Source organism: Eimeria tenella, genomic scaffold (genome assembly GCF_000499545.2).
Source record: "Eimeria tenella Houghton genomic scaffold, Eth_scaff1, whole genome shotgun sequence".
Taxonomy (NCBI): Eukaryota; Apicomplexa; class Conoidasida; order Eucoccidiorida; family Eimeriidae; genus Eimeria; species Eimeria tenella.
This window is the reverse complement of record NW_013541457.1, coordinates 668,173-687,276: the sequence shown is the minus strand read 5'-3', so window position 1 is coordinate 687,276 and position 19,104 is coordinate 668,173. Positions and strand designations below refer to the sequence as shown.

At 51.1% G+C, this 19,104-nt stretch overlaps 6 protein-coding genes across 6 annotated transcripts; 3 read left to right on the top strand and 3 right to left on the bottom strand.

Moving 5' to 3' along the window:
* Positions 1-428: 428 nt before the first annotated feature.
* ETH_00005120 (uncharacterized protein) lies at positions 429-1,927 on the top strand (the record flags this gene model as incomplete). Its single annotated transcript, XM_013372415.1, has 4 exons — positions 429-522; positions 616-1,184; positions 1,445-1,609; positions 1,766-1,927. 4 exons carry the CDS (start codon positions 429-431, stop codon positions 1,925-1,927), a joined length of 990 nt encoding a protein of 329 aa, XP_013227869.1.
* A 1,675-nt stretch (positions 1,928-3,602) lies between these two features.
* Positions 3,603-4,969, bottom strand: ETH_00005115 (dihydrolipoamide acyltransferase, putative; the record flags this gene model as incomplete). Its single annotated transcript, XM_013372414.1, has 2 exons — positions 3,603-3,825; positions 4,122-4,969. The coding sequence occupies 2 exons, from the start codon at positions 4,967-4,969 to the stop codon at positions 3,603-3,605; spliced, it is 1,071 nt and encodes a 356-aa protein (XP_013227868.1).
* Positions 4,970-6,432: 1,463 nt separating this feature from the next.
* ETH_00005110 (uncharacterized protein) lies at positions 6,433-7,203 on the bottom strand (the record flags this gene model as incomplete). The annotated part of the gene is made up of 1 exon (XM_013372413.1): positions 6,433-7,203. The coding sequence occupies one exon, from the start codon at positions 7,201-7,203 to the stop codon at positions 6,433-6,435; it is 771 nt and encodes a 256-aa protein (XP_013227867.1).
* A 1,190-nt stretch (positions 7,204-8,393) lies between these two features.
* Positions 8,394-9,645, bottom strand: ETH_00005105 (ribosomal protein L11, putative; the record flags this gene model as incomplete). The annotated part of the gene is made up of 5 exons (XM_013372412.1): positions 8,394-8,519; positions 8,661-8,708; positions 9,019-9,139; positions 9,269-9,368; positions 9,558-9,645. The coding sequence occupies 5 exons, from the start codon at positions 9,643-9,645 to the stop codon at positions 8,394-8,396; spliced, it is 483 nt and encodes a 160-aa protein (XP_013227866.1).
* Positions 9,646-10,436: 791 nt separating this feature from the next.
* On the top strand, positions 10,437-12,472 carry ETH_00005100 (uncharacterized protein; the record flags this gene model as incomplete). Its single annotated transcript, XM_013372411.1, has 5 exons — positions 10,437-10,697; positions 10,865-10,946; positions 11,149-11,249; positions 11,427-11,703; positions 11,925-12,472. The coding sequence occupies 5 exons, from the start codon at positions 10,437-10,439 to the stop codon at positions 12,470-12,472; spliced, it is 1,269 nt and encodes a 422-aa protein (XP_013227865.1).
* Positions 12,473-13,553: 1,081 nt separating this feature from the next.
* On the top strand, positions 13,554-17,355 carry ETH_00005095 (uncharacterized protein; the record flags this gene model as incomplete). Its single annotated transcript, XM_013372410.1, has 6 exons — positions 13,554-13,631; positions 13,847-15,264; positions 15,538-15,728; positions 15,922-16,060; positions 16,188-16,721; positions 17,268-17,355. 6 exons carry the CDS (start codon positions 13,554-13,556, stop codon positions 17,353-17,355), a joined length of 2,448 nt encoding a protein of 815 aa, XP_013227864.1.
* Between the last annotated feature and the right edge of the window lie 1,749 nt (positions 17,356-19,104).

Sequence of the window (19,104 nt, the reverse complement as noted above, 5' to 3'; positions counted from 1 at the left end):
TGATTTGGCTGGAGAGCGCTTGGGATAATCTATCTGGATGTTTCAAGGGTTTCAGAGTTCATTTCTATCAGTTTTCATTCAGGAACATTTTTCAGTGTGTATTTTTTGCAGTAGAACTTAGGAAAACTGCAAATCAGCTTGCGACTGCACTTTCAGTGTTTAGGCGCATCGACGAACGGCCGTGGGCCGCCGCTAGCTTGGCCCCACACAAAACATTGTTTCTGGCCTCTGGCTGTTATGTTGCTTTGCGACTCCTCTTTTCTTTTGCTCTTTTCTGCATCCAAGAGTCGTTGGCATTTTCTTCCTTGCTCAACTTGGGTGTCCTACTGGTTCTCGCCTTGCGGGTGATGCCTCTACGTTGACCGCCCGCGCTGCTGTTATTGAAATACGACTCTCCTTGTGTTTTCCGTATTTCATTTCCTTCGAAGATGCCTAAAGAAGAAGCTTTAAGGGAAGAAAACCCCAAAGCGCCGACAGCAACCACCTTATGGTGCTGTCCTTGCCTGGCGGACGTTTGCGGCTGTTGCAGGTGCTGCTACAACTGCTGCAAGAGGGGCTCGCCCTGTCCCTTTTTCTACTTCTGCTTTCCATGCTGTTGCTGCTGTTGCCGCCCAGCGGGGTCCCTCAAAGGGGTCGACGAAGAGGAGACGGTGGTGACAGGAGAAGAGGCCCAAACTGAGGCAGCTGAGGAGGCAAAAACTGAAGCAGCTGAGGCGGAAGAGGCCGAAGATGCAGCCGACAAGTATCAAGGAGATGAGGGTGAAGGAGAAGTTGCTGCTGCCGCTGATTCTGAGGCAGACCAAACCAACGCAGCCGCAGCTGCCGGGCCTAGGACTGCAGCAGCGAAGCCGAAACCCAAGCCCCGGAGACAGGTGCGACCTGCAGGCAAGAAAGCCCCAAAGAGCAGCCCAGCTTTCTTCACTGGAAAGGCTGCAGGGCTGCCTCCTCCTCCTAAGGAAGCCTGTGTTGGGCCACCGCCTCCGGTGGCGGATCCCACCTTTTCTGTCGGTCTCGGTGCCTACCTCGTCTACACAGACGCGGAGGGGGGCAGACTGAAGAACCAATGGAGCAAAACGCCCCTTACAGGCTCTGGAATATTGGCCTACCTCTGCCCAGAGAAGGAAGTTGCTGACTACAAATTCGAGAAGAAGTCTGCCGTCGAAATCTATGCGACAGACTGCGAGGTGAACACACGAGAAAAATCAGTGTACAAACTAAACGAAGCACAGGACAAAAGAATTGAAGACGAGCAGATACACTGCGAGCTTCCGCTACAGCATGCTGGTGTACAAAGTTGTCTCATGATTTTAGTAAACGTGGACTGTACTTAGTGCACAGCATATGCGCATCTGGTGGCTGACCGTGTGTTTACTCATGTCCTGCATTTGCTTGGTTCACGTGTACATTCCCCGTTTTAGCGCTGCTTTTTTTGTTGCTGCTGCAGAAGTCCATGGCCAGTGAGTTCCCAGCGGATCGCATCAAATACTACGAGGGATGGGCAACTTTCTTCAAGCAGCTTTCAGCTCATGGCGGCACCATAGTACTCCTACCTGCGGCTGTCGCGGAGCCTCCACCTAAAGTTAAGGTGGTTATGTTCAATAAGGGCAAGGTGAGAATGAATATATCACTGAGCACATTATTTTGTTCGCTTTTACTGGTAAAGCGCATTCCCTTCTGTGACGGCAGTCGTGGGTGCTGTAGCTGTTAATAAATAAAAGAGTACTCATGCAACTCGCCTTTGTCCCTGTTTTTTTTGCATTCCCAGCTAAGCCCTGTCGAAGTGGGCCAAGAAGTGACCATAAATGCATTTGAATGCCTTGCCGTTGTCCCCTCCAACGCCACCAAATTCAATGTGAAGGAGATGCCGCATTCTGACTTTATGGCTCTCGCGAACTCCCAGGGAGTGTACGTGAATTTGAAGAAGTAAAAGCGAAGTCAAGTGGAGCCCACATGAGTCCCTAGTGGTCTCCACCCGAGGATTGATTGGAAATAGGAGCAAGCACAGGACTAAATCCTGTAGACTTTGCAACTGTCTTTGCAGGATCTGCAGAGTATTCAATGCATGGCCCGCAGTCAAACATTAGCCCGATTAGCAGAGGCATGCAGGCACGTTGCATGCAGTTCCCACGCTCCTCGGCTCCATGCCATTTGACCCATTGACGTCTGTTCAGCGCCGAAGCCAACTAGTTGACAAAGCTTTCTGCATAAAAACATGAGTATTCAACATGACCGAAACATGTGAGGACTGCATACACCAATGAACACTGCTCCTCCTCGAGGTACTGTCCCGTATTAAACGAGCGCACAAAGCCGTAATCTATGCAGATCTACCTCTGGACCCACACTGATGGCGATTTAACTTCACCGCCAGTCAGGCGTATAAACTATGTGGTACATACACTGAACCTAGCTCGCTAACTTTATTTCAGCACGCTAGGCGTGTTTCCATGCCTCAAGATGCAAGCGAGCGGCGAGCGCAGGACATATCAGCAAGACGGAGGGCCACTGCCGGGAGCAAGACTTTGGCGTCGTCGTCTGCTTCAGACATAGATGAGTGTACTTCAGCGCTTCTTCGTACCCATTTAGCTCATAAAGTGCTCACTTTGCTATGCCACCGGTGCGCCACGAAGCAAACTGGGTGCCCTTAAGCAGCTGCGGTGCTGAACGAACAACAAACGTGGAGACGCCACAGGCATACGCTCTAAGTCGGCTGCTCTGCAGTCAGCATCAAATCCTTGTGGTCGCGGCACCAAAGTATTCAGGGCTCTACCACCCTGACCCCCTCGGTGCCGTTCCACGAAATGTCACAGCGAGCAAAGCTGCAGCCTACTAGGCTTTGGCCGTGCGTGCATCCAACGATGAGCAGAGGCTGCGAGGACCCTTACACGCAGTACAGCAGGGACAGCGCGAGTGCCATACACAGCTGATATGCTGGTGTTCATGTAGCTTCACCGCCCTGTGACGAGTCCCAACCCAGCTCTGCGCAAAGGTTGGATATATGCTGTACATAAGCCTCCCGAAAATGGCAAGGAAGGCAACCGCCCTATGCCCAGCCCAGCTCGGCAGTGACCACAACACACACATTCATGCGTATATTTGTCTCTGAAGGCCCCGAAGGCCTTATGCTTGGCTGCTTGAGCACCCCAAGCTTGTGAGTGCCCTTGCTTACAAGCAAATCTTTCTAACCTATGTCAAGTCGATCTGTGGGCCTCACAAACGGTTTCTGTACCCACAATACGAGCCAGTCAACGGTGTCTCCTTAATGAAGTGTAGAGGAGTAACACTGAAACGCTACTAACCGTTCCAACTACGTCTTTGTGCATATAGGCTTAAATACGCATGTCGGAGCACCCAGGAGAGATGCACATGTATAAATATCTCCACGCGCCCGTGAAGCGCGCATAAATGCATCTGCCTCATAATTCATTTCGCCCCGTATCTTCCTCGTTGATTTTCGCTGCAGTCTTGTTCTAAAAACAGGCTGTCGCCAAATGTTTACAGGCTGTCGCCAAATGTTTAGCAACATTCAGTTCTCCACTCCAAGCCAGCCCACGCCTTCACCAAGAAGATGCCATCTCTGCATCCCACACCAACCTAATCCTTCAGGCAGACGCGCGCCTCAGGGGCCCCTCCTGTCTCTTAGAACCCTTGTTACCGTGGGGCCACTTCAGAGCTGGTGGCTGAGGATGATACGCCAAAGACATCGTCCAAGAACGAACAGCATCATCAATATTTGCGGGCCCTCCTCCGTTTACGGTTTCCATTTCCTCAGCACTGAGAGCTGGACGTAGCAGGAAAGGGGGAAGGTCGTGGATGCCACTGTATCTACAACGCACATGATATGCATGCATCCATTAGGCAATATGATCCTTACTATGAACATTTCTACACGTGCGAAGATACGTGAGTAAGGGAGGCGTCAAAGCTTTCCACGTCCTCTTTTCGTGAGGAGCTGAGCCGTGAGTGTACAAAACTGAAGCATCTAAATTTCCCCCACACATGCATGCATTGACCTATCTGTGCGCCGAGGAACAGATATTACGCATGCATGCAAGTTTTGTACGCCCTAACACTTCAACCTTGGCCTCTAGCGCTGTTAGTGTCCACATGGTCCAGCTCACCGGATGACGGTCGGTTGCGGCACCTCCCTCCCTGAGTCTGGGGATACAATTTTTTGCTGTTGCTGGCTGCTGTTGCTGCTACACTTAGGCTTTGAAGCCTGCTGCTGCTGTTGCTGCTGCTGTGGCTGTTGCTGCTGCTGGTGAGGAAGGAGTCCCAAGCGTTCCAGTCTGTTCCTGACACTCCTAAACAGAATGCTTGGTGTCCGCCGGCTGAGGCTTCCCCCCGACGCAACAAATGCAGCAGCTTCATGCGGCACCATTGCCCCAGTAGCAGCCTCTGGGGTTGCTTCCGCTGTTGTTGCTGCTTCTTCCTCGGTTGCTGAAGCAGATGAGGAAAGAGGCTCTATCACTGCAAGCTCACCACCCGCAACAACCCTGCTGCCTGCACCTGCTGTGATACTCACAATTCTTCCTGTTACTTTGGTGGATACATTAACGGATTTTGTGCCATTCTCAAGAACGCACAGAACCTCCTCAGCCGTCACCACGGACCCAACGCCGTATAGCCACTTGGAGACAGTGCCATCAGTTGTAGACTCGCCCAGGGCAGGCACCCGTACAACTTCCTTGGCTTGTCTGCCACTACTGCTGCCGGTGGCTCCATCTGGTGCAGTGCTAAGCCACCCCAAGCAGCCACTGCTGGTGCTTCGTGGCTCCTCCTGGCCATGTGAATCGGATAGCATGCACTTACTGACCAGCAGCAGCGCAGTGCCTGCCGTTATAGGCTGAAAGGTGATACGGCAGAGGCTGGCGTGCGGAGCCAACAACAGCGCTAGGTGATGGCCATCAGAGGGAAGGCCTTTACGGGGCGCGCCCAGGCGGCAGATAGGCCGAATGAAGGCAGCCATTAGTCAGCACGTAACGATGAAAACGGGGCTCTGCGTACTTACATGCATGCGTTCACGTATGCATGGGTATGGGCGGCAGCAGAACTTTTGGTGATGAATAGGCTATGCCATAAATACCATTATGGACTGCCTGCATCAAGAACGCAAGCCAGCGAGGCACAATGCTGGGTAGCTTAAGCCTGATGAGGAGCTTGTGAAGACCTAACAACGAGGCTACTGTGTCTAAACGATGGAATTCAAGGAGTCGTTTGACGCAGATGAAGGAAGCAGTTCAGGTCAGCTGCTGTTAGACCCCCGCAAACCGACGGGATGGAAACATAACTTTGCTTTATTCACTAAATTTTCAACTGTAAATACGAAGCACAAATTTTGCTGTTTTCAAGAGAACACAATTTTCAACGTTCTCCCAAAACCCATCAACAGGAGCTGTGGCAGCCGCTCTGGGGAGGCGCCGGCCTTGCTAATGCAACCAAGGGCAACCGATTCCGTCATATTGCAGTGAAAACCACGGCATTTTGTTCGCTAATCCCTAATCAATACCATTTCACGTTGGTTCTTCGTCTAAAGATCCAAGTGTGAATTCGAAGGAGCTCTCAGCCTTCAGCCACACACGCCACCTCATCTCGAAGAGAAGCCGAAGCAACCTCCATAGCCTTGAAGATACATTACTAGCGACCGTTTCCTGCTAGCAGCCGCTTTTGTTAAGCAGGTATTCGCTGCTAAGTCCCCCTTTGGACCACCAAGTCCAGGACGCCAGTCAAGAGCCGGCGCATCTTTTGCCGAGTATACACGCGCGTTGTTCACTGTACTGTACACTGTACTAGTGGACGAAAAGTTGGGTAGGCGTCGAGCTACGGAGTGCGCCACGCACGTGATGCTACTCCTATTGCCAGTGCAACGTTGGCGAAAGGAAGCATCCTCAGGAAGTATCTTTGTGTATCTACGCATCTGTTGCTTGTTGCTCTCTACAACGTACAGTACTACGGGGGGGGAAACGCAAAGAACTGACTGAAGAGGACACCACGGTGATACGTAATAATGGGCAGCATCGATACCGTAGGTTTGTACGTCACAGGCTTATGACCCTAGAAACCATATATTCATATAAGAACCACACATTCCGGTCAGCCCGAAATAATGTGAAAACAGGTTCGACAGTTTCTGGGACATGATGCAACCTCCATGACTGTGAAAAGGGACAACATGGAATCTTGCCATGCGGGCTACTATTTAGAGATTCCCCAGCCACAGCCGCATCAATAGCAGCGGCATTTACCGCCAATGCAACAGCTGCTGACTGCTCGGCTTGAAAAGCTCATGAACTGAAAATGCAGTCAGCTGCCGCACGTAGTGCCGCCACTTTGCAGAACTGCAAGAACAGGAATTACAGCTCCTGCGATTCTACAACTACCTACACTTTTTCCACAGATACATATGCTAATGATTCGCGGCGATCACCTGCTTTAGTCCATGCTATTCCCAGCAGAATAGGCGTATGGGAGCTGGGTACCTGCCTGATGTAGTCCAGTTTGTGGGGCGGCATGGTCTTTACGGAAAGGGTCCCCGTTTGCGGCCCCTGGCAAGTCTCCTTCATCCTCCTCGAACAACTGCAGAACCTTTAAGGCCAAAAATATCCCAAAAATGACTTGCGCGATTCTTGCGAATATGCCAACAAGGAAGAAGGTGACAAACATGACTGCCACTAGGACAATGATCTTGAAAAGGTGGGGCTTCCGAAAAAAATTAAGAAACACTTGAAGCAAGTTGCCTTTTGCCTTCTTTTGAGTTGCCCACGGCCCCTGCTCTACCCCCACCCGCATGTCCATCTGTTCCGTCTCCGTCTCCCCCGGCAAGTCCGACAGCGTGAGCAGCTGGCTGCCCATGGAGCCCGAAGATGCCGTTTGCTGGTTTCTACTGGCAACTGCAAGCAGAGGTACACCAGCTGAAGGAGCAGAAGACAACTTATACGAGAGGCTCGCATCTCCTGATGGAGTCATCGTCTGGAATGCTGTCGGATGCGCCTTGGCCCCAGTCTCGACAGCATCCTGGGGACCCCAGGCATTGGCTCTCTGAGGCATAGCTGGTGCCATCCCTGGACGAGACGCAGCTGCTAATGGCTCTGGACTCCAAGGGTCCCAGCTGGCTGCAACGGCTGTCTTCATTAGAGTCAGGAATAAAATGAGGCAGGCGACCGGCTGCGCGCACACCGCCAGCCTCCGCGATTCTACCGCCATTGCCGTCATCCACGTGAACAGAAAACTACGTATCTAAGAAAAAGCTCCTCATCCAAATCTATGGAAGAAGGAATTCGGCGATGTTTGCACTGCACGAAGTGCAGTGAAGGACAGAAACAATGAGCTGCTGCTCCCAAACCCGAACGCTGTGCAGGCTTGGAGTTCAAGTTTACACTGATGTACAATGCGTAGAACGTCCCCCAGCTTCCTCTGATATCTGTGCTCTGCTCCACCGCCCAGTATCGAGGAAAACAGCGAGGAGATGCTTTCTCCTCTCCTGGGATGCAGAGTTGAGAAGTTGATTACAACTGAATGACTTATTAGGCAATATGAAGAAAGAACACAAGACCTAGAGGTGGCAGCCCCAACAAAAGCGTGGTTGGTTGACAGGGATCGACCCTACTCAACCCATAGGACGCCGTTCGCTTGCTTTCTCCACACGCGGCCTCTCTGTACTCCGGCCTACTTATATTCTTACTTCATTTATCATGGTTTTATTTGCGATAAATAGCGCTGCAAAGCGAAGTTCAGCGGACGATAATCCCAGCTAGGGCGCTTTTCCGTCGTTCCTGCATGCCGCGTCACTTCAAGACGAAGCGAGCCCCGAGTGCCATTTCAAGTAGTTAAGTGCTGAATTATGATAATTATAGTAAAATCAAACAGCTGATGCTATATGGGAGCAAGTAGTGAGGAGAGCAACAAGAGCTGTTCGCTTGCCGCCGAATGCCTCCACTGCGCTCCGTAGCTAGGGTTCTCCGTAGACCAAATTCCCTATGCATACTTTAATCAAGCGCCTACGTGAAAGCGAACGCTTGCAACCTTGTTGCGCTTTGTTCCGCTATTTCGACCAGAGGTAGTCGACGATGAGTGTCACAGAGTGGACCTGGGACACACCCTCCAACACGTCTCTAAACGACTTGGAACGGAGAAAATGCTCCAAACGGAAAAGAGAAGCATCAACCAACGAACAAGCTTTGTCACCAACCTCAAGGTTATTCACCACACATTGATTTTCCACTAAGTCTAGCGCTAGCAGCCCCACAATATACGGTATTCATCATTCGCCTCATCTCTTCCCTATAAGGTCTAGAAAATGCCCCATGGAATATTTTATTTTGACGGCTATCTCTTCGCCACTGTGTTGTGCTCCTCCATGTATATATGTTTCTGTACATTCCTTTCGAACGGTTTTATGCCTTGGCGTTGGCCCGTCGTGCCGCTTTGCGTTTCTGTCGTAAGTCCCTCCTCATTTGTTCGAGATTTTCGACTGGCGTGTAATCGCGCTTACTAAAAGCGGGTAGAAGCTCCGGAGTTACCTGCAAACGACAGGTTGTGCGGCAGACTGTGAAGTGAGACTAAATTCGTTTGTTTATATTTCATTTACCAAAATCGCGTTACTTGGTTGAATCACAGGCATCCATAAGAGGCGAATTTCCTCGCTGAAACCCACAACCCACCCGAATGCCCATAGCTCTGGCAGAGCCAATCAAAGAGCGGCAAATTCCCTGGAGGGAAAACCCAATTAAAGGCCAGTCCATGCTTTTGCACTTTGCAATGTGATATATCTGCATGCAAGGAACAAAGACTGATTGAGAGAAGCTGGACAAATGACAAGCACATGTAGCCTGAAGCAGGTTCCACCATTTGACTGTACAACTGCAACTGTGTTGTTCACTTGAACCCTAGCTCATCCATCTATACACGAAGCGAGCAGCTATACGCTGTGGCGGTCCAGGGCTAGCAATAGAAAAAGTGAACGGCAAACTCCAGTAGCGGAAGCAAACGAACAGATAACGACGCATAAGAGAGCCTCACTTCTTTAAGTGTTACGTTGCCGATTACTTCCTTTCCTGCCTGTTCACTGCCCATGGGGCACCTCGCCGCCCTGAGGAGGAACCAAGTGCTGCTTGGTGTGCGCAGACTAAACTTGAATGTCCTGAGAGAAAACACCGCAAATGCAGGTAGCCTCGCGCTAATCTTGTAAATTAGGACGGAAAATGCTGTGAAAAAATTGTTCGAACCCCTTGGAAGGTCATTTATGAGCCGTGGATTGCTACTCAGTCACCTGTCTGCATTCGGCACAATTGTGACCTGTACAGGAACGTCCGGCCGAATTTTTGCGGTTCGCGCATTAAATTCTTTGCAAAATGCCATCATGTTTATGCCTGCACATGCAATACATCGAAGCATTATCGCAGTACATTGCCACAAGTAGTTCATCATAGCTGGACACGAGGCTCCTTACAGCTGAAGAGTATATCAACTGATTACTTGTTCGGCAGCGTACCACACACCATCAGCCTTAAACCGCACAGCCATGCAAAAGAGATCTTGAAATAACGAACTAAACTCACCCAAGGGCCCCAAGGTCTGCCCTATTGACGGAGAGGGCTTTGCATTCGCCGCGGGCACGATGAGGCGGAACCTCCCTAGGTTGGTCATCTTCATATAAGCTTGTGTTTACGTCCTCTCCAGTCCTAAGAACATACGCCATATACTCTCTAGCTTGGGCACGCTAAAGGGAGGGGAAAGCCACGAACATATCAACTTAGATTCTTTAGTAACTTCAGGATGGCGGATGGGAAGTGAATAGCCACCATAAGTTTCCGTTACGCTGTGGCTGTGGCTTCAAAGCAAGGCGATGATTAATCCCCTGACCCACAGAGGACTCTGCAATCACTGGGTAGACGAGGCTGCGTTTCCGTATTCGGGACATTGGAGTTAATTCAAGGTCTTCGACCGGAGCCTCGCGCAGGAGACAGCGAGCCACAGGAGTGTCTGGGCGGTAAAGTTAAAGTCATATAAATCCATTACGTAAAATTCACTTGCAAAATTGTCAAGAAAAATGTGCCATATGCTCGTCGATTTCATGAGCCGTAGCGGTCATGCATTGTACTCGAATTTGCATGCGGCGCACACTACGGCACGAAGCATGGAGTACTTTGAAACTCATTGAGAACTAGTAGTGGCTTTTTTAATGGCGTTCTATGGATTGGGCTACTCAGGCTTTGAACAACGTATTTTCTCCTCGATTCTGTTTTGTTTGCTTCCTCCATCGGCTGCCATAGCATCCAGCGGTGCCACGGTGGAGAGCTTCCTCGTGAGCTGCGTGCCTGATGTATCCAAAATAGGACGATAACGGCGTTTAATTAAATTTGCCATTGTCTGAAGAGGGCGGAGTCGACCAATTGTGAAGTTAGTCCCGGCAGAATTCCTGTACCCGCGTCAACAAGATGGCGGACCGCAAAGTGCTCGTGAAGTACTACCCCCCTGATTTTGATTTTGACAAATTACAGGCGAAGAAGAAGATACTTCGAATACAACAGCAGCAGCTGAAACGACGTCGGGGAGATGTTTTCGATCTTCCCCAGAAAAGACACAAAAACAAAGTCATGAACGTCCGCATGATGTATCCATTCACCCTCAAATGCGGCACCTGCAGTGAATTTATTTACGTTGGGACCAAATTTAACTCCAGAGTAGAGAAAGTGGAGGTGAGTTCAGCACGTAGTTTCCTATGAACCTGCAGGTTCCGGCCTCCTGTGAGTCGGCACTCTAGTCAGAACGTCTTACAACTGGCTATTTTTGCCACTTTACCCCCATCTAGGCTTCATTGACCTGGTACTTATATTCTGTTTTATGCCGCTCTTTCGGCGTCCAGGGCGAAGACTACTTGGGGATCATCAAGTGGCGCTTTTACGGACGTTGTCCGCACTGCCGAGGAGAAATTTGCTTCAAGACAGGTATTTCTTTACATTCTAAGATAATACAGCTACTTTTGGAGCGCCGAGTTGAATACTTGTCCACACTAATAAGCCCGAAGTATACGCCCCTCTATTATAAGCCATTTGCGTGCAAGCGTTTATGCCAATAACTGCATTGCTCACCCGCTTCTCTATCGTCTAATGGATGCTTCTGTATTTTCTAATGTTGTGTGGCCCACAGACCCACAGAATTGTGATTATGTGCTGGAGTGGGGAGGCACCCGCATGTGCGATCCTCTGCGAGACCAGGCGCTAGCTGCTGAGCGCATGCAGAAAGAGGAAGTACGCTCTTAAATTCGATATGTCAGGAGTTCCGTCTAGTGAAACCCTATAGTATATTTTTGCTTTGACGTCCACGCAGATTCCCTTCTGTTCCTGGAGCAAGCCATACGGTTATGCAGCCGCCCATATCCTGCTTATGTTTTGTTTCACTACATTTTGTTTCGTGTGCGTTCGTAGGAGGAGAAAATTGCAATGGACAAAATTTCCCAAGTGGAGGCGTCGCGTCAGGGGCTGCAACAGGAGGTTCTGGCCTTAGAGCAGCTGGCGGAGCTGCGGCGCCTGAACCGCCGCCTGCTTGACAGGACAGCAGCCTCAGATGCGGCCCTCAATTTCTTAAGGCAGCGTAGAATAAAAGATGAAGACATGGAGGGGAGTCCTGCACAGGAGTGGACGGAAATAGAAAAAGACGAACTCAAGTTCTTCAGGGCAGCCAGAGAACTGGACTCTGACCCCGGTAAGGCTCCTCCTTTTTCCGTTCAGCATTAGTTGTATGTGTACATAGAAATATGTGTTGTTTCTCAACGCATATTATTGGCTTTGTGTCGTCGTTTGTTCTTCATGGCTTGCGGCGTATTTCCCCGTACTTCACATCTCGCTTCTCCACTTTTGCATGTCCTGGATCTTTGATCTTTTTGTATTGACGTGTTCCCCTGTTTTTATTGTTTTATCGTGCAGAATCGGTCGAGGAGGAAATTAGTGAAGGCACAGACCACCAACCCGCTGATTCGTCTGCTGCAAACGATGGCAACGCTCACAGCAACGGAGGCCCTCCCGGAAGCATCGGCGCCAGCAGCAGCAGCAAGGACAACGATTCTGCAACTAGCGGCAGCAGTAGCAGCAGCAGCAGCAGCTCTCGGGAGAGAAGAGTTAGTATCAGCAGCTTCAGCACCAGCACGAGCGTATCGCACGCGGGTAGCCGCGAGGCGAATACAGAGGGCTCCTCTACTTTCGTCTGTCGCAAACCGGTAGACCCTGGTTCCGCGATACGCGGGGGTGACAGCGCGGCGGACACTGGAGGTTCTTCCAGATCCGCAAGTTCCACATTCAGGGAGCCTACTACGGCTTCATCTAAGGTCAACACCTTGAATTTCGGTCTGGGTGTTTGTGTGGCTGCGCCAAAGCTATTAGTTGTAAGAAAGCAACAGCCACAACCGTCAGGGGACTGCTCAGCCCTCTTGGGAGACTACGGTTCCTCCAGTAGTGATGAAGGGGAATCCCGGTAGCGTTGCAGTACAGGTGATTCCGGCGTCCCGTAATATGCTTGTTTTGCTTTGTCAAAACCATTGAGCGACCTATGGGACCTTGCCCGACGGACGTACCGAACCTTCTTTTTTAGTTGTTGTCTTTGTTTTCTTTACTCGACAGAATAGTTTGACACTTTTCTGTGTGTAAGGTGGAGGAATAAACTTGGCTGCGGTGTTGACGGTCATATGCACAACTGGATTCCCGCGGCGTTGCCTGTGAGAGCGTCAACTTCTCCCGGAGTTAGAGTGTAAAACAAGCATCTGCATGCACATCACTTGCCTCTATTCCAAAATAATCTCCCAAGAATTTCACAGCTGCTCTAGCAAAATAGGGAACGACAACCAGGCATGGCTGGTGTTGATTAGCGGTGCAAGGCTGGACTGTTTCCCCTCTTCATACTGCTTCGTTGAAGATTATTCACCGTAGGATTACTGTTCTGTTAAGTAAATAAGTAAAAAAAAGCCCGCGTTAACCATTTACGGTAAAGCCGCCCGGTTGTGGCCTCCTGCAAGGGCGTGCTATGCTGAGTTGAGGCCTGGCGAGTCGGCAGCACCTGGGCAACCCTATCTGCACTTTGCATCTCTAGTTACCAACGACTTATCTTATCTATATATGAGAGCAAGCGAGCATATACTGTCAATTTCTTGTGCCTGCCTCCTTTTTTTGGCAAAAAATCCGCAGCGGCAGCAGAAGCCTCATGGCCCCACACTCGCTCGTCTCTGCCATAGTCCTAGGGTACAACGCCATGTCTTTCTCCATCTTTGGGATTCTTAATACTGCTTTGATAAGGTCTGACTAGCCTGCCAATGTCTCGCCGAGAGTGTCCAGCGGCCCTGTGGAGTACTTGATCGCAGCAAGATGCGTCCATTTTCACGCCTCACTCTACAAGCCTGACTTCAAAGATCGTACGAATTTCCCGTGGAGATTCTTAAGGAAGTCCATGTCTGTCTTTGGATTCCTTTAAACAGCCTATCAAGCCTGCATACCAAAACATCGAGGGCCCTCACTGGGAGGACATGAGCAGGCAGCGGCAGGCGCGCCACTATTGCTGGCCCTCCGATGCACGACCATGCTACTCCCAACGTTTCCGAGGGCCTGCTATGCGCCGTCACACCAAGCACGAGGCAGGGACCTCAGGTGAGCGCAAAGCCATGAAGAAGCCTGACCCCGGCAACTCTGGACAGCCAGACAGAGGGAGCGTATCGCGGATTTCACTGATGCACCAGCTGCAGCTTTCGCCGGTGTGCCTTATTCTGTTACTGGGTGCCGTGTCCTTGCTGCATTGCCATTGTACTGCTGCTGAGGCTCGCGCTGCAAATCCACAAGGGCCCTCCACGACTTCTGCACTGCAGACTGGTCCTCCCGTGATGAGGCTGTCGCTCTCCAAGGGTCCTCTGAGTCATGTCACTGTGACCAGTGGCCTGAAAAAAGGACAGGCACCGAATAGCTCTAGCCCCTGCTACGTTCTTTTCAACAGCGACAGAGAAGAGCTCGACCCCACAAGTCTCTTAAGTCCTATTAGCGAGGACGTCCGCGCGAAGGGCAGCGCGACAGATAAGGCAGCGACAACAACAACAGGGCTCGTAGCAGCCAGAGGAGCAGCAGATGAGGATCGTTTCGTTAGTGTTTTTTCTTTCTGGCACCGCCCGAGGGTTCTGAAAGATTCCAAGGCGCAGGGAGTTGCTGCGCCTACACACAGCGCCGCCGGCGACAATGCTGCAAATGCAACCACAGCAGCAGCAGCAGCAGTAAAAGGGCCTCCTGTAGTGCTCCACATTCCTCCCGTGACAGGGGGCTGGGCCAGCCAAACGGACCACGAGGCCACGGAAAGGGCAGCGCTCGCAGGGGCTGCTGTTGCATGCGGCGATTTGCTGCTGCTGCCACTTCCCTTAGGGGCTCTAGATGGTCCGGCGTCGCTGCTGCCGCAGGTGCAGCCCCTGCCTGTACTCTTTCTAGCGATGCAGCAGCAGATACAGCTGCGTATGCTGCAGCAGCAGGACTTGCAAAGGCACCATTACCAACAAGGTCCGTCGCAACTCACAGAAGCAGTAAGCAGGAGTAAGCCGCTGGTGCTGCTGCTGAGGGACCCTATTTCTCTGCCCCCAGTAGCCTCCAGCAACCGTCAGGCTGCAGCCTTAAGAGAAACAACAGCAAACACTTTAAGGCTCCACGCAGCGCACGCAGCACTACGCCTGCTGGAGAAACAATGGGGAATGGTGGCTGCCGAGCTGGGTGCGGGTGACGCACAAGGTGAGCGACAGCCGCAGCACTTGCAGCAAAAGCTCCAAGATAAAGAAGCTGTGCCAGCCCGTGTGTCCGTGCCGGGCGTAAGGGAGCTGTTTTCTGTCCACATTGTCTTCGTGCGGAGACCTAATCAGCCGAAGACGAGGAAAGCTTCCACTTCTGTCAGTCCTGATGCAATTCTTACAGAGTGCACAGAAGATGTGCGGCAGGTTTTGGCCTCTCTGCTTGCCGAGCATCGCGCAAAAGACGCAGAGTACTCCGGCCAGTCAGAACTGCAACACCAGAAGGTGCAGTTTGCTGCTGCTGATGAGTGCACTGGAGGTCGTACTGGCGGCGCGCTGCACCTATTTGACACTGTTGCCACCGCCTGTAGATCCCTCCTTGCTCCGCCTGAAGCCACGAAAATGCTGCTATCGACGCCAAGTGGAAGTACTCAACGTGGGGCATTGAAACTACAAGAACCGTTTAGCCCTTCAGATGCAGTCGCCTACGACGCTGAGATGTTCAGAAGAAAGTTCCTCGCCAGGTCCGTGCATGTACTTCAATATCTACTCATACGCACAAGCATGTGAAATACGTATGCCTACATACTTACATTTGCGTATACCAACGCAGTAGAAGCATATGGAAACGCAAGGATGTAAGTTCGTGCACATTGATGCATATGAATAGTGGCCTGTATTTGTGCCAATCTGCAGCACCCGGTAAGTAACTGCAAGCCTGTAGATAAAGGATGAACATTTGCATCTATGCTACCTCCTTTTGCCTCGATGTCTCTTGCTGAATTGTTTTTATTCAGATTTAAGGCGGAAATGGCGCAGGTTGAGGGGCCCCGAGAGGGGTTCGTTGTGTTGCACCGGGTGCTTGAGGACTTCGACGCAAGCTGCGCTTCAAGCGTTAAAAGGAATTTGCCGCGTGCGCAGATGACAAAGGCGGCAGAAGCTTCCGTTGCCGAGGCTCGGCAGTCACTAGCAGAGGAGGCAGTGAAGGGTGAGGTGTTTTGAAGGGACAGCTGGTGCTTTTGCATTTATTTGGGCTTGGCATGGCTGGGTGCTGGAACTGGTGGCCACGTTTGCGTCTCTGCGAAGCGTCTTGTCTGCCTGCCTTTCGTCGCATATGTCTTCTAGGATGCACGAAGCTCTGTTTTGTTCCTTTGGTCTTCGCTGTGATGCTGGCGTTGCAGAGCTTCGCGTACTGCACCGCCTGCAGCTGGAAGCCGTTCGCTCGCTGGCAGTGCGACGCTTCGAATTACAACTACAACAATTGCTCAACAACAGAAGCGACCTGCAGAAGCAACCCGAAAATATATATGAGCTTACGAAGTGGGGCTAGAACTCTGAAATGCAATGCTGTCCCTCGTTTTTTAGGTTGCACTGTGATTCTTTGAGTTTTCTGGATTTAGATGTGCACGCTTCGTGGTAGGTTGCTGTGGTTGTTGCGACCGCTCAGCCGCGTTTCTGACGCTGTCCGTGTGGCAGCCGATGGCATGCAGCAGTTTGTTCAAGAGTACCATCAGTCTCTGGGACCTGACGCAGTGCGTAAGCTGCTGCTAGACGACAAGGGTGCGACGCATGGATGGCAAGGCGCAGGAGCAGCGCGGGAGATATTGGGGGCTGCAACGCGAGTGGCAGCGGCAGAGCGCCGCCGTCTCTTGAAGGCACTGCGCGAACTTTCGGCGTCGGCACTGCAAGAGAAACAATTGCTTTTGCTGCATCAGCAACGCCAAGCAGGCCTTGGTCTGCTGCAGCGTTTTCAGCAGAATGCGGCGAATCGATTTCTTGCGACGCGCCCAGGGGCGGTGGTGCGGAGGAGCTGGCTTCGCCTTAGCAGAACAGCAGCCGCAACAGGAAATTACCTAAGAGAGCTACCCGGCCTGCGACTGCTATTTGAGTCCCCAGTGGCCAATATGTGGCGTCAGCGAAAGCCCATTGACATTTCGTTTCACTATTTAAGCCCCACGGCCTTCGGATTATCCCCTGTCAGGTGAGTCGCCCTACTTTACCCGAGTGTTCCGTTGCATTTCCTCCGCAGTTGGTGCGGCTGCAGTAATTTTGTCAAGTGGCTTAGTTGCATTGGTGGAATTACGTAATGTAGGAGGGAAATGCCGAAAGTATCTTGAGCTGGCGTAGGCAGTATTGCGAGGTGGACCACAGGTCCACCTCGCAATACTTCGGTTTGTTACTTTGGCGAATTTTTCGCTTTGTTGGCCTTCTGTTTGTTCTGTCTCTGGCACCTCTCCAGGAACACAGTAACGCTGAATGCACCGTGGAAAGGAAAGCTGCATGTGCAACAGCTATCCAGCTGGTCTGATGGGAGGCTGCTTCCCGAGGAGACTTTGTCAGGCAAACAGGCATATTTTCTGCTGCATTGGCTTGCAGCGGAATAATGCACTGCTGCTGTTTGTAGTCGTTGGCTGTTATTGTGCAGTTGAATTTGTGAAGACACTAGCTTTTGTGTAGTCAAGCCTTTCGTGCTGCCTAGCCAAAACGAATTAACAGATATCGGTGGTGCTGGGTGTGGTTGGTACAGAATTCCCCCCGTGCCAGCTGCGGCAGACCTGAAGAAGCTCAAGGAGACTATGACGATGGAACCCCCTGAGCGTAAGTATGCCGTTTAGCTGCCACCGTTTTTTTCTTCCGAAATTGCTTGTGGCTCTAAGGTACCGAGGTCTTCTTCAACTTCATTGGGTAGGCAGCTCTTTGATTTCCGGGTGGTCTTCCGCTTGCCGTGGTTAGGGCAGTGTCTGCCGCTACTGGGCTTTTAGTGACGCAAGTCCTGATTCTTTCAGCATTAAACACTTGTCTTTTATTGCTTTGGACGCACATAACGTGCTAGTTCTCACCAGAATTATCCAAATTGTAGTGAGCGAGGCCTCGCGTTGCTCATACATGGTTACCCCTCTCGCAACTTCAGTACTTTCAGAACCAAATAAGGAGCCCAAATAGACCCTTAAACAGCGAAGGAATCTACTTCGTTACGTATGAAGGCTGTAAAAGTTGCAAAGGCGACAGGCTGCTTCAAGTTGGATAGGCAGTTGCAATGCGGAGTTGAAACTATCGCTCGTTCAAACACCGCACCGACTGAGCTTACTTTAGCCCATACAACTGTCTCCCGCACCTTCATGCACAGCTTGGTGACACCGGCACTACACGAGGGGACCTACACGGGTTTCATACGCAGTAGAGCTCGTCTGCTGCCGGTGTATTAGGGAGCCACACGGGTAAGCCAGGTTCGTCACCTCCGTCATGCCGTAACCCTGTGGGGTCGTTCTGATCGAACGTTCTAGCTGCAGCAGCTACTGGAAGGTACCTTTGACTTTTCTTTAGAGAGGACCTAATATACGGTGCGGTGAGGAACAGATTCGCTTGTCCTTTAAGGCCACAAACGGCAGAGATACACCCGTCTGTTTTCTTCTCCGAATCGAGGGCTGCCGGGAGAAGAATGCTGTACGTAAGGCAGCGCACTTTCCTCAGGTGCACGATGAGGGTCCTGTTGTTTCATCCTAAAGCAAGGGTGAGACGGAGAAAAGTGAATAATATGTACTACTCATCTGCTTTGGTTCAGTCTGCACCTGCATCGCCCGACCTTCCCCTAAAACTGTCTATGATTTCACTGCAGACAGAAGATCTGCAATGCAGTATTTGAGCCAAGCCACCATGTCAGGAACTTGATGCTAACTTTGTAGTAGTCGTCGCATCAGTCTCTTGGGCGAAGAAGCGTTGCATGGCTAAGGTTTGAAGTTGGCAGAATATGGAAAAAGAACATCCTTCTATAACTGCTACATAGTGAATAGACAACGTATATCTGAAGATAAAACCTCGAGCAGATGTAAAATGGAATAAGTGACTGAAGTGGGATTCGAACCCACGCCCGCGAGGACTGCGGCCTGAACGCAGCGCCTTAGACCACTCGGCCATCCAGCCGAGAGCCAGCTACATTGGTTGTCCATTTTTCCATCTACATCAAGCAATGCAGTGCGTTTCCGTAACAGTATGCACTTCATTTTTCATGCGTCGGCTCCCACCATTCTTGCCTCTCAAATATTTTGATGAATGGAGAGGTGACGGCGGGCGTATAGTTGTATACTTGACTTTGACGCGGTGAATGAAAAGCCGAAACAGATCAAAACAAGGAACTTCGTTGAGTACTCACACCAGCGCAAGCAGACTGCTCGCACTCCGAACCCAGCAACTTAGATCTTCACGCACTCCAACCAGCGAGCCTTGCGATCCTTCCTGGCTTTTCTTCCCGGAGCTGGGTGTGTCCTAAGCCGCGGCATTTTTTTCTACAAGAAATAATAAGGAAGACAAGAGATGCCCCTTAGTTCCCCAGTTGCTTCTACAGGCACCTTAGGGAGACCCCGCTG